Source organism: Macrotis lagotis, chromosome 1, assembly GCF_037893015.1.
Source record: "Macrotis lagotis isolate mMagLag1 chromosome 1, bilby.v1.9.chrom.fasta, whole genome shotgun sequence".
Taxonomy (NCBI): domain Eukaryota; kingdom Metazoa; phylum Chordata; class Mammalia; order Peramelemorphia; family Peramelidae; genus Macrotis; species Macrotis lagotis.
This window is the reverse complement of record NC_133658.1, coordinates 128,189,220-128,202,350: the sequence shown is the minus strand read 5'-3', so window position 1 is coordinate 128,202,350 and position 13,131 is coordinate 128,189,220. Positions and strand designations below refer to the sequence as shown.

At 39.0% G+C, this 13,131-nt stretch overlaps 1 protein-coding gene across 14 annotated transcripts in view; it reads right to left on the bottom strand.

Annotated features, from left to right (window-relative positions):
• The window catches only part of AAK1 (AP2 associated kinase 1), a 322,133-nt gene that overhangs the window by 66,671 nt on the left and 242,331 nt on the right, over window positions 1-13,131 (bottom strand). For 12 of the 14 annotated variants that reach the window (XM_074207796.1, XM_074207788.1, XM_074207856.1 and 9 more), the window contains one exon: window positions 8,801-9,058. The exons of the other annotated variants lie outside the window; for them this stretch is intronic. In XM_074207796.1, coding sequence (XP_074063897.1) covers window positions 8,801-9,058 — 258 coding nt within the window. The remainder of the gene's footprint in view (window positions 1-8,800; window positions 9,059-13,131) is intronic. 14 annotated transcript variants of the gene reach the window in all.

The following is a 13,131-nucleotide window of genomic DNA, read 5'->3' as shown; positions in this document are numbered from 1 at the left end:
AAGCTCCTTGAGCAAGGAATAGCTTACCTGTAAGATCTATGGAGATGGGGGGCAGCTAGGTGACACAGTGGATAGAGCACTGGCCCTGGAGTCAGAAGTCCCTGAGTTCAAATCCGACCTCAGACACTTAATTACCTAGCTGTGTGGCCTTGGGCAAGCCACTTAACCTCATTGCCTTGCAAAAACTAAAAAAAAAAAAAAAATCACTAAAAAAAAAGATCTATGGAGATGGGAAGAATTTACGATCAAACAAGAGGTGTAAAATGGACAAAACTAATGCAACCAAGGCTGGAAGGAAAGCAGAAAGCTGGGAAACAAATCTTATAGCAAGTATGTCTGATAAAGGCCTCATTTCTTAAATATATGAAGAACTGAGTCATATTTATAAAAACGTTAGTTTTTCACTAATTGACAAATAGTCATATGATATCAAGAAGCAATTTTCAGATGAAGAAATCAAAGCTATCTAAGGTTATATAAACAAAGGCTCCAACTCACTATAGATTAGAGAAATACAAATTACCTCAAAACTATCAATGTAGGAGAGAAGTATTAGGCTGCCTTACCAAACTAAAGGTCTACAGAGCTCTGGTGCTGACCTGATTGTTTTAAACCTGTGGAACCTGGACAATATACCAGAAACATGCCAGGAAATGGAATCATTTCCATTTGAATTGCTTTAGGAAGATTCTGAAGGTCACCCAGCAAGGTAAGGTACTGGACACTGAGGTCTTTTTTCAAGTTAAGCTGTGGAACATTCAATCTCTTCTGCAGAGAAGACAGCTCTGATGGGCTGACCATGTTGTTTGAATGTCATATTTGGTTTGCCTAAAAGACTATCTTTTGGAGAACTCACACAATGCAAATGCTCATGTGGTGGTCAGAAAAAGCAATACAAGGACACTCTAAAGGTCTCTCTTAAGAACTTTGGAATCAATTCCATGTCACAGGAGACACTGGTTACTGAAAAATGCTATTCATATCCAGAGAAATAACTGATGGATACTTTTGTTGTGCTTTTTCCCTTTTATTCTGTTTCTTCTTTTATAACACTTTATATGCCTGCACAAAAATAACTTATATTAAATTTCTTACCATCTTGGGGAAGGGAAGAATGAGAGAGGAAGAAAATTTGAAACTCAAAAAAAATTTTTTAAATGAATGTTAGAAGTTGTCTTTACATGTAATTGGGAAAAAATAAAATACTTTACGTACATGTAGATAGAAAGTACACATGGATAAAAAGATACAGAGAGACAGAGAGAGATACACTGTCCCATGAAGTTGATTTGAAGTAAGGCCTCATAAGCCAATATACTATTCTGATAGCAGTTAAATGGAAGAAAAGTCAAACTATTGTGGGCCTGGCAACTAATTCTCATTGTGTTGCAGCCCTGGCTCTATAATTTGCTGTCTTGCTAAATCATAATCTCATTTATCCTACTCTAAAAAATGAAAACTAAGGCTCAACTATATCTAATGTCCTTCATAGACCTATAATTTTCTTCTGAGGAGCTCAAAGTAACATTTGTGAATGTTATCCAACTTACCTTTATCTATTTTCTCCATTTTACACATTGTAGAAAAATAGTTTAATAAAATCAATAATAACAAAAAAGAATCACAACATCTAAGGACCTGAGGTGATCCATTATCTGTCATCAGCCTTCCTGCTCTATTTCAACATGTTTGGAATTGATCCCAAGGGACAGGCTATGTTCAGACAGGAGATTTCTTGAAGCATATTTTTACAGCTTTACTCAAAAGTAAAGAATTAAAACCCTCCATTAAAAATCTCCTGGAATTCTTTATCATATTATAGGTTCACCATGAACTATTCTAACAGAGTGTAAATCCAAGCCAGTTTCTACCACAGTAGATAATGTATTGGTTCTCTGATGACCACTCCCCCCCCCAAAAAAAACTTAAGTGTGAAAAGGTTTACCTCAGGAAGTGTCCAGGCCTGTCTTCCCCTCCCCCCAATCCCCAGTTGATGATCTTTTTTTTTTGTCATGAAAATGCAAAGGTCCCTCTACTAAGGCATAGGAATATTGTGATCTACATAAGGGAGTGGTCACACCAATGAAATCATGACTCTCTTGATCTACCAAAGAATATTAGAACAAGAAGGGGTCTTTGAAATCATCTAGTTCATCCCTCTCATTTTAGGGAGGAGGAAGTTGAGGCTCAGAGAGATTATGTGACTTTGTTCAGGTCACAGAACTAGTTAGCAGCAAAGCTGAGTTTAGACACCAAAACTCTGTCCAATATTCTTTGCCCCACTCTTCATATTGATGAGAAGACTTAAAGGTGAAGTGACTTACCCAAAGACACATCATTAGTGGTAGCAGAATTGAGAAGACTAATAATAATTATGATGATGATATTGCTAATTGATTTTTTTTTGGTTTTACAAGGCAATAGGGTTAAGTTTCGTACCCAAGGTAGATAATTATGTGTCTAAGGCCAAATTTGAACTCAAGTCCTCCCTGACTCCAGGGCTGGTGCTCTATCCACTATGCCACCTAGCTGCCCCATTACTGGGTCTTAAGATTAATAAAGTGCTTTCTTCAAAATAACCCTATCAAGTAGGTAGTACAAGTACTCTCATCTTATGAAACTGAAAAATGGGGATACCATATGACTCTAAGGTAGGGGTGAAGAACCTCTGGCCTGAGGGCTGAATTGGTCTGGCAATATCAAGACAACTGCAGGAAGAACTTGAAATTCAAATCTATGAGCTTTATAGGGGTGTATTAATTAAATTTTTGATCAAATATAGTCTGTAAATGATGTTATATCCAAATGGCCTTTGGTAGAAAAAAAGGTTCCCCCTTCTGCTCTATAGCAGAAGTTCATATGGCTAGTTAAGATCAGGTCACTAAGGCTCTTTTCATTCTACTTCCTGTGATTTGACTAAGGTTACTGAAAATCAAAGTTAAAAATTAAGTCTGGTCCCATTCTAGGGTTTCATCAGTTCTTAGTACTACTGCCTTTTCTCTTTATTCTTAAATGCATCTGTTCCTTGTGTGCATTCAGAAGTAGATATAAGAGTAGATGGAGTTAATGGGTATGACTTTCTAGGGATCACAAAGAAAACCACAGTCCAGGACTGGATTAAAACTAAGAAAGAGCTTGGTTCTGAGACTTTTTTTTATTTGTTTTTGTTTTTTTCAGTTATTCTCCCCCCTACTCTCCTTCTTTTCCTGGTCAAAAGTAAATTGGTTGGGGGGCAACTAGGTGGCACAGTGAATAGAGCACTGGCCCTGGAGTCAGGAGGCCCTGAATTCAAATCCAGCCTCAGACACTTAATAATTACCTAACAGTTGTGATCTTGGGCAAGTCACTTAATCCCATTGCCTTGGGGGGGAAAAAATAAATCCATCTTCCCAGTAATGTTTGTCCATAGGCAAATAGGGATGTGGAAGAAGTTTGTAATTCATTCCCAACACAATTGCAAGGGGGACATGAAGATCACCTGTGATAAGATAAAGCTGACAAAGGAAAGTAATAGTGAGGCCAAAGGGATCTGATTTCCAAGGTTAAGATCGACATGGCTTATCCTAGATGAAGCCTTGCATTCACAGCCAGATTAGAAGGGGAGGTATAGTGTCATGGAGTATGGATCATGTAGTCAGAAGGCTTGAAATTCCAGCTCTTACTTATTATATGTGTTGAGCTAGATCTTTCTTTTTCATAGGACTTCAGTTTCTTCATCTATATAATGGGGATAATAATAGCCATTGCTCACTACATTGATATGAAGAAAGTATTTTATAAAATTTTAATTGCTCTAGAAACATCTTAATGTTGTTTAAAAAATATAAAGTCTAGGAAGATTTGAATACTTCTAAGAACTTAAGCCTTGATGATGTTAGGTTTTTATTTGGAGAATGAGAGGACATTTGAACAAAGGTGTTAAGAGAATGGTAGGTGGGAAAGAGGTGCTTAAGTTGCAAATATTATTTTGTTTGGGGAAAAAAAAACTATACAAGAGAAATGGTGCAAGCCAGAAACAAGCTAAGCTGATGGGAAAAGAGTTGTCCTGAGGTATTCTGCCATTTACAACTTCATCATGGTGACTCCAGCTTATTTTAGAACTTTAGAGGAGATTATTTTTTGCAAGCATTTTCTCTCAAAATGCATGGGAGAATTAGTCCTTGGAGAAGAGATAGAAATAAGACCTATAGGACAGCTCTGTGAGTGTTTGCATATATATGTGTGTGTCATGTTTCTGCACATACATCTTTACATGCAATGTTTGTGTGTATTATATTTACATCATGCACCTATTTGCATGTGTACATGTCTGGGTAGGGGAGCTCTCCCAGAGAAGTCCACAAGAATTCCAATCAGTTGGGCTGGTCAAGACAATCCATTGCTACCTGATGGACAAGTGCTGAGAGACCATTGCTGGGATGACAGGAGAACCCGCTCCATAAAGTCTGAACTGGACTTATTCAGCATTATGTTTGGATATGACCATAATGTTGTAATGATGATAAACAAAAGAGATGGGACAGACTCTGGATGCTTGTTGGAATGGCAGCTGAAGATTGGTCAAAGGAGGGGGAAGTCTGGTGAACAATCCTCAATTTCTGGGGATTAGGGTGGGTAATGGACCTCTGTTGTGCATTACAGTTAAGTCATTCTGCGACATACTACAAACCTGTTCTGCAGAGATTCTATTTAGAACCGTGTGAGTCAATAAATTAGATAAATTCAGGTTTTGTTTTCTTGCCAGGGAAACACCATGTGGAGTAAGGCCACAGATTGCTTGATACTTGACTGAGCCAGGTGGTCGGTTATCCACTATGTCACAGAGCCCATCACTTGTTCTGATGACCAGACTCACAAAAGAGATTGCAGGGATAGGTGTCTCATTGTTTGAGATATTCTGGAGATATGATTTGATTTCTTTAGACCCCTGGGCAAGTCATATTTGGGGAAAAATAAACTGATCTACCCTATCACTCACAGCTATGGTAAGGAGCAGTTCAGATGGGCAGCTGTGGACTCTAGTACTCAATGGATTTAGGATGCAAATAAAGAGGTAGTTATGACAAAAGAACTACTAACTCTCTTCTCTAAGTGGGATGTTTGAATCATTAAATGTTAATAAGCAAGGAACTGTGCAAGATGCTGAGAATAGGAAGAAAATGAAAAAATTAAAATATAAACAAGGAACTTACATTCTGTTCTGGGGGAGTTAGGGGGTGAAGGAGACACAACTTCCTGGAGAAAGCTCCTAATAACATTAAGTTATATCAGAACCTGGCTTTCATTCCTGAGGAAATGAAAGAACTTTTGGAGATTCTGAGAATCAACAAGGAACTCCCTATGACTGGCTTAACATCAAAAGTCATGTAAGTAAGTTGGGAGCCATACCTGGAGCAGGAGATATACAAAGGAAGTATATTTTGGAGCTGAACACATATAGAACAAGGAGATGGAAAGGAGTTATCATTGGCCTAGCATGTCCTCTTTTATATACTCAAGAGGAAGGACTTCTATAGACTCCAATAAAGTCATCTGGCAGCTAGGGCAAAGTATTTCTTTTTTTAGGTATTTTGAAGGCAAATGGGGTTAAGTGGCTTGCCCAAGGCCACACAGGTAAGTAATTATTAAGTGTCTGAGGCCACATTTGAACTCAGGTACTCCTGACTCCAGGTGCTCTATCTACTACGCCACCTAACCACCGCAGGGGGCAAAGTAATTCTTCATAACCCATAGCCAATACAATGTGGATCAAAAAAATTGTTGAGATAAATGTCTCACCATTCCTGACATTGAGAAGCCATGAAGAAGGAAAGACTAAGGGCAAAATTTATGGGATTGTAGTGAGAAATGTCCTCTGTTGAACTTTCAAATACTGCAGAGATGACTGGTAGTGGGAAGAGCTTTGTAATGGGAAATCATGAGAACTTGGTTCTAATTTTGGTTCAAACTTTAACTAGCTGTGTGAAACTTGGGAAAGTCACTTTCCTTCTCAGAATTCCATTTTTTTCCTTACATTTGCAAAATGAGGGGATTGGAGTAACTAGATCTCTAAAGTTCCTTCCAGCTCCACTAGTTTCTGATTCTGTACTTATAATCAGTTCTTGCAATGACATTTTCTTCATTAATAAAGGAATCTGTCCATTTTCATACTTCTGCAGGAAAGCCACATACATGTTTTGCCAAGGAAAGGGTAAAGGCATAGAATACATATCTGGGTGAGCTCCCTTTCAAAGCAATTTACTTCAGTCTTCAAAGATCCATAATTTCATCAGCATGGTTACTATTCTCTTATCTATGAAGAATCCAAAACCAGCACATCTATCTAGATAGATTGTGAGTTACTATAGCTTCACAATTTGTTGTCTCCAAGGGTCCACCATAGAGATACACTTCTCTGAACATGATGAGACTGGGGCTCAGAGGGGACAGAAACATAGTCCATCCTTGCAGCTGTTCCAATTAGAGTCTGTGAATCTGCTGACAGAATCTGTAAGAATCCAGAGTCATCTACATACCACAAATGAGGCACTGGAGAAGGACTCCTTATGGATTTTGAAAACAACTTAAGGGCAGACATGGATGGCCAAGAACTACTAGAAATTAGCTCTCACAAAAGTTTGCTTTATTGCTCATCTCCACTTCTCTTTATGAGTTAGACTTTTAATGAGAGAGATACCGCAGAGTTCTGTGTTAAAAATGTTTTTCCTAGTTATATAATGGGTTTTAGAGTTGAAAGAGTCTACAAAGAGCATTGAATCAGTCTCTACATCACTAGTTGTAGTAGTTATTGTTAGGAAGGCTTCTTTTCAATAGTCAGACACATTCATGCAGTAAGAAGTCTCATTGACTTCCACATACTACAAGGCATGGACTTCTTGGCCTTGACCCAAGTTTCTAGGGCCCATTTTATTCCATAACCTTCAATTTACCATTTATAGTCATATGACTCCACATTCCATTCCTGACATGATCTTTACTGTTTCAACTTTAGAGATTAGGAAACCTAGATTCAAAGCTTGGCTTTTTCTTTACTAGCTGTGATATCACCTCTGGGGGACTTAATTTTCTTAATCATGAAATAGGAACATCACCAGGTTGTTGAAAGGAAATACTTTACAATCATTTAAAGGTTACAATTTGGTCAAAAATCTTTTATGTTCAATTATCTCTTATCCTTTTCCCCTGGACCAGAATCATGATTTAACCTATTTTAATTTCAATAACCTATTTGAAACAGAAGATAATGAAAATAATAATGATGATGATACCTAACATTTCTGTAGGAATTTGAGATTTGCAAGTGTTACCTAGCACAATAGTGCTTATGAGGCAGATGCTTATGAAGAAAGATGTTGAGGGAAATGAAGACTTAGTGTTCAGGGTGACACAGCTAGAAGTTAAGTTTCTGAGATAGGATTGGAATCAGAAAGACTTGGCTGCCCTATTCTTATTATTTTTTTTGTTAGGTTTTTGCAAGGCAAATGGGGTTAAGTAGCTTGCCCAAGGCCACATAGCTAGGTAATTATTAAGTGTCTGAGACCGGATTTGAACCCAGGTACTCCTGACTCCAGGGCCAGTGCTTTATCCACTACGCCACTTAGTTGCCCCTGCCCTATTCTTTTTGTTAAAGTGATTCTCCTTCTATATTAAGAATTTTCAAATATACTGTTGCCAATTTTTTTGGAGTTAGATTACACCATGGCAAGGTGGATACATTCACAACAAATGTTCAAGTTAGATAATTGCTAATGGCCTCAATTTCTAGAGACAGAGTTATCACCCAGAGATCATGCAAGTATTAAGTTATCAGATTCAGTATGTAAAACCAGGTCCTCTCCATACAAATCCAATGTCCTTTTGGTTACATCATGTGCCCTTTCTTTTCTTTAGCATCGTGATGCTAAAATACTTTGGCTAGCAGAAAGACTCAAGAACTTGAATCTACAGATTCTACAGAATCTTCTCAATTGGGCGGCTGGATGCTCAGTTGCTACAAGCTTTTGTCTAAATCCTAGAGACTCTGGGCCCCAAAAAGGCCCTTGTAAGGAGGTTTCTTGTTAAGCTGACCTCTCCTTGCTATTAAAAGGCTTGATTGGTAACTTCTGAGGCAGGGAGAAAAAAACACTTCCAGCACAAGGTTCATGCATTGTAAGAGAAAAGGGGGGTCCCATTGAGTTCCTTTCCTGAAGAAAAATAGCCCTGCTTTACTGGAGTCTTGATTTCCAAATAGAGACACCAATAGAGGCAGCAGGTTCACCTTGCCACTGCAACTGACAGTCTGGGTGGTACAAAGAAGACTCAATTTGAGTCCCTCCTCTGCAACCAATTTTAATTATATGACAGGTCACTTAACCTTGAGACTCAGTTTCTCCTCTGTAAAATGGGGTCAGTATCTATCTTATCAGTGTGTTGTGGGGGAAAAGAAAGCTCTCAAAGTGGGGGATGTAAGCTATTTTAGAGTGATAAATAAGAATCATCCCCTTCATTCTTATGGCTCCTCTAAGAAGCCCCCTAGCCCTGGAGACCCTACCTTGAAAGCCTGCCCAACATTCTGCTCCTCAAATGGGACCACAGAACAGGACAACAACTATCATCTCTCTAAAGGCAGGCACCTGCCTCAGCCTTAAGGACAACCAGAACCCCTGGAGGTATGAGAGTCCATAGCCCAGGTCTCCCAACTCCCAGGCCAGATCATCCCCCACTCACCAGATGCTTCTGCCTCTTTCTTGCCCTTCCCCTAGCCCTCACTGCATGCTCCATTCTCCTCTGCTTTTGTTTCTCAGCCCAGGTCGATTCTTACCATGGGCTCCTGGGCAGGGGTTGGCTGTGGGACTGCAGCTGGTGGCGCCTGGGGCTGTGCTTGGGAGGGAGCCTGCTGCTTCGGCTGTCCCGTTGCCACAGCTGTCTTCTGCTGCAGCACGGCCTGCTGAGCCTTCAGCAGCTGCTGCTGCTGCTGCTGCTGGTAGAAGTTCTGCATCAGCGGCTGGGGGGCTCCTGGGAGTGGCCCAGGCAACTGAACAATTGCTGGTTGCTGAACTCCCTGGTGCATCACCTGGAACTGGGGGACCAGCAAGACAAGACGATGAGCATGAGCTTGACCCAGGTATGGTGCCCCCAAAGTTATGCCTAATCTAGTTCAGAGAGACTGAAGTCCTGGGAAAACACCCACTTGCCGCTCATCAAATCAGCACATAAGAGACAGAATAGGAAGAGAACTTTCTCAATCATCTAATCCATCTCCCTCATTTGACAGAAAAACCAACTTAGGGTCAGAGAACTAAAAAAACCTCCCTTGGTTCTGCAGTGCTACTCAGATCAGTTTAGCTTTCCAAAACCTGTCTCCAGTCTGCCTTCTTTCTAGCCTTATTTCACAGTATTCCCCTTCACATATCTTGTATCCTGCGCACCAGTCAAAATGATGCCACCTACTCCACAAATATTTTCTCAATCTCTCTGATCATTACAAGTTCTCTATCACTTCAAATTTCTTCCAAATTGTATTTTTTCCCCTCTATGTTCATACTTTATCCCGATGGGAAAATTTAAGTGCTCTTATCTCCAGGCCCCACTTAACCCTAATGTTCTGTGAGTGGTGGACTATTAATAAATGTTTATAGAGTTGAAGGGACTTGCCTGCAAGGAATAATAAATTGAGCCAGGTTTCAAATTCAGGATTTAAATTTCTGATTCCAAATCCAATACTTTTTTCAGTGTACCATAGGTTAGACTCAAAGTCATGGATTGCATTGGTAGTCCAAGTGACATATTATTAAATATTAAATTATTATTAAAAATAACACAAACCTTTTGTTAATGTGCTATTATAGTACTTATGTGGGTCATGGAAACAATTCTAGTTTCTTGGAACATATGGCAACAGAGCACAAGCTCTAATAGGTCTTACTAAGATGGAAAGAATCTGATGATGGCCTTATTATAAACTGAATGTCCATCATTTGAGGACTGGGGGTGTCTTTCATTCTTTTCATTCATCGGGGAGGTGATTCCAGGACAAGCACATGAATTGAATCTGAGTGAGGGGGGTGCTGTGCTCAGTCACCAGTCTCACTTTCTCCTCTGGTGCCATCTGGGTCTGGTGGCCAGATTTGAATCAAGATGACCAGAGGTGGTCCTGGATATGAGGTGATCAGGGTTAAGTGACTTGCCCAAGGTCACACAATAAGTGGCAAGTGACTGAGGATGAACTCAAACTCCTGTCCTCCTGACCCCAAGGCCAGTGCTCTATTGACTCTGCCAACTAGCTGTCCAGGAGAGCTAGTGGTGTTAAGCTGAAGGAATCTCACCACCTAAAAGTTGGTCAACAAATGATGAATTATGAAGCTACATCAGTGAAGATTGTCTAAGAAAGCCCTTCTAAGGGGCTGCCCAAAAAGGTAAAATTGTAGCTTCTTCAGATTCTAAAATAACTAATAACAGCAATGACAATTTAACACTTATAAAGCACTGAGTGCTATTGAAAAAGTTTTCACTGAGGAGCTCATTCTATCTTCATTTCAACTAAACCATTTGACTGCCATTTGACAAACCAAGAAATTGAATCACTGAAGTTCAGTGATGGGCCTGCTTAGGATCACAGCACTAAATAAGGGCATAGCTATGATTGGACTTCCTATGACTAAATTCAAACTGTGAGGTCTTTCTACCATGTTGTAGGAGGCATGCAAGAATGAGCATTATTCTTCATAAAGATCTCCATATCATAAGGGAAACAGTACACGTTATCACTATCAGTTTTGTGTAGAAGTCTAACTTCAGTCCTTGAAGATGATTTTCCTTTACCATCAATCATCTCAAAAAGATCTCTTTGTACCTTCTCACATATTGGCCCATTCTATAAACACTTCTACCTTCATAGTACTGAATGAGGCCAAGAACTGTTTAGACAGTTAAGTGTTGCATTGGATGAAAAGCTGGATCTGGATTCAGAAAGATCTGAGTTCAAAAGTAGCTTCAGATTACTTGCTAGCTAGTTATGTGGCCCGGGTTAGCTAGTTATGTGACTTGACTTCTGTATACCTCAGTTTCCTTATCTGTAAATTGAGAATAATAATAATAATAATAATAATAATGATGATGATGATGACAGCACATAACTCCCAGAGGTGTGTGGGAAGAAAATGAGATAATATTTGCAAATATTTTTGCAAACCTTAATGCTAATGCTAGCTGTTATTGATCATCATCTTGATAAATGAAATCTGAGACTTGGAATAGATTAATGAAATTAAAAAATAAAACCAAATCAAACTCAGGACTCAAGAACCAGTAAACCAGGTGAAAACCCCATGTTTAGAGAGATGGAGAGTCAGAGTAAAGAGATATGGGAACAGCAAAGGAATAAAGAAAGATGAAATTTTTGGACTGAATAATAGCTACTCCTTTTTTTAATAATTACAAAGTGCTTTCATCAAAACAAGTAAATATAAGTGTTATTATACTAATTTTACAGATTGGATCTTGGATGAAGAGATGATATATGATTCATATAGATCCTTGGTTAATAAGAGAAGAAATCAGGTTGGCAAATCATCTAAATCAAAGGTTAAAAAAAAGTAAGTAGAAGAAGAAATGATATGTGGAGTCAGACAACTATGGTTGGTAGACAGTGAGTTATGGAATAAAACTGGCCTTGAGACAAGGTCAGGAAGGGTCACCCTTTGGTAGGACCAACAGGCTTCTTACACAATGGGGGAGGTAGGGGGGAGGGAGGATAATCTGTTTTAAAGGAAGTTTTCCTAACAGTAAATCATCTTAGGGGAGATTTAGGAACAGTTTATTGATAAGAGTAAGCCTTCTCTTTCTGCACCACTGGAAAACAACCCTCTCAAAATAGGAAGCCCAGAAAATAATCTTTAAGTCAGGGTTATTACTGGTTATGAAAATAAAAAGTAAATGAAGCTGAACAAAAAGGGCCCATTGCTAGAGCAAGTTGAGGATCACTAGGTATAAGAGCAAGCTCACAAAGTACATGGTACAAGAATTATTAGCCCCAATTTATAATGGGGGAAAGTGAGACACAGAAAGATTATATGACTTTATGCTGTCTCCTCAGCAAGAAAGTGTCTGAGCTAGAAATTAAATACAGGTTCTAATCCCAAAGCCAGTGCTCTTTTCACAAAGCCAGACTACTTCCCTTAAAGACCCCAAAGAACCCTGAAGAGCCCTAAGCCCACTGTGACCACTTCTGATATCATTAATTTATCTCATAAGTCAACTGGAGATATGCTTTACAATGTTATTTATTTTTTTCAGTATTGATGCCTTGTCTCCATGAAGGGAAATTCTATGCCCTATCTGCATTGTTGTTTCCCCTACAGCACTGAGCACAGTAGCCAGGACTTAGATTTACTTCTTATCCTATGACCTCTTTTTATCATGTCACACTTTCTCAGTGGGTATATAATAATAAAAAGAAAATAAAAGAGTGAAAATCCTTTACAAAGTCTAGAAACAGGAGGGCTGATGAGTCAGAATGAGTCAATGCATCTTCTAGGCTATCCAGGGGAGAAGTTGCCCTGACCAGCTGACATGAAGATCTGCTTCTGCTTATACTGAAGAAGCACTATTTGCTAGGATAACCTATCCTGATGGCATCATGCTCCAGGACCATCCAAATCTTTTTTCTCTGAACTATACTCACCTAATTTCATCATCCTAGAATCTCTTTTTGAGAAGAATAGAGGTTGACTAAGTCAATGTGCATATTTCAATCCATTTGTTAATGACTTAACTCAATACTCTAAACATCCATGGTTTCACCAATAGAGACTACATACTCTCTCTTTGACTTAGTGGATAGTCTTCAAAAACTTCTGCAGCAAAAAACTATTATCCTGTAGATAACTTTGGGATGAAGCTCTCAGAACTGAGCTAAGGTCCTCAAGTGACAGCCATATAATCCATTCTTTGGCCCACATTTGGTCAAATCTCCTTAGAGCAGAACCCAAGGTTAATCTTCCAATCCATCATGAATCATTGGAGAACTTTAGCAGATGAGCAAAGGGCTATATGATTTAAAATTTTAAAACCAGAAGTCTTATGCATAAATCAATCTCTAATGAATAGCTTAATTAGAAATAATTAATTCAAAAGTTCTGTGTGAAAGTAGAG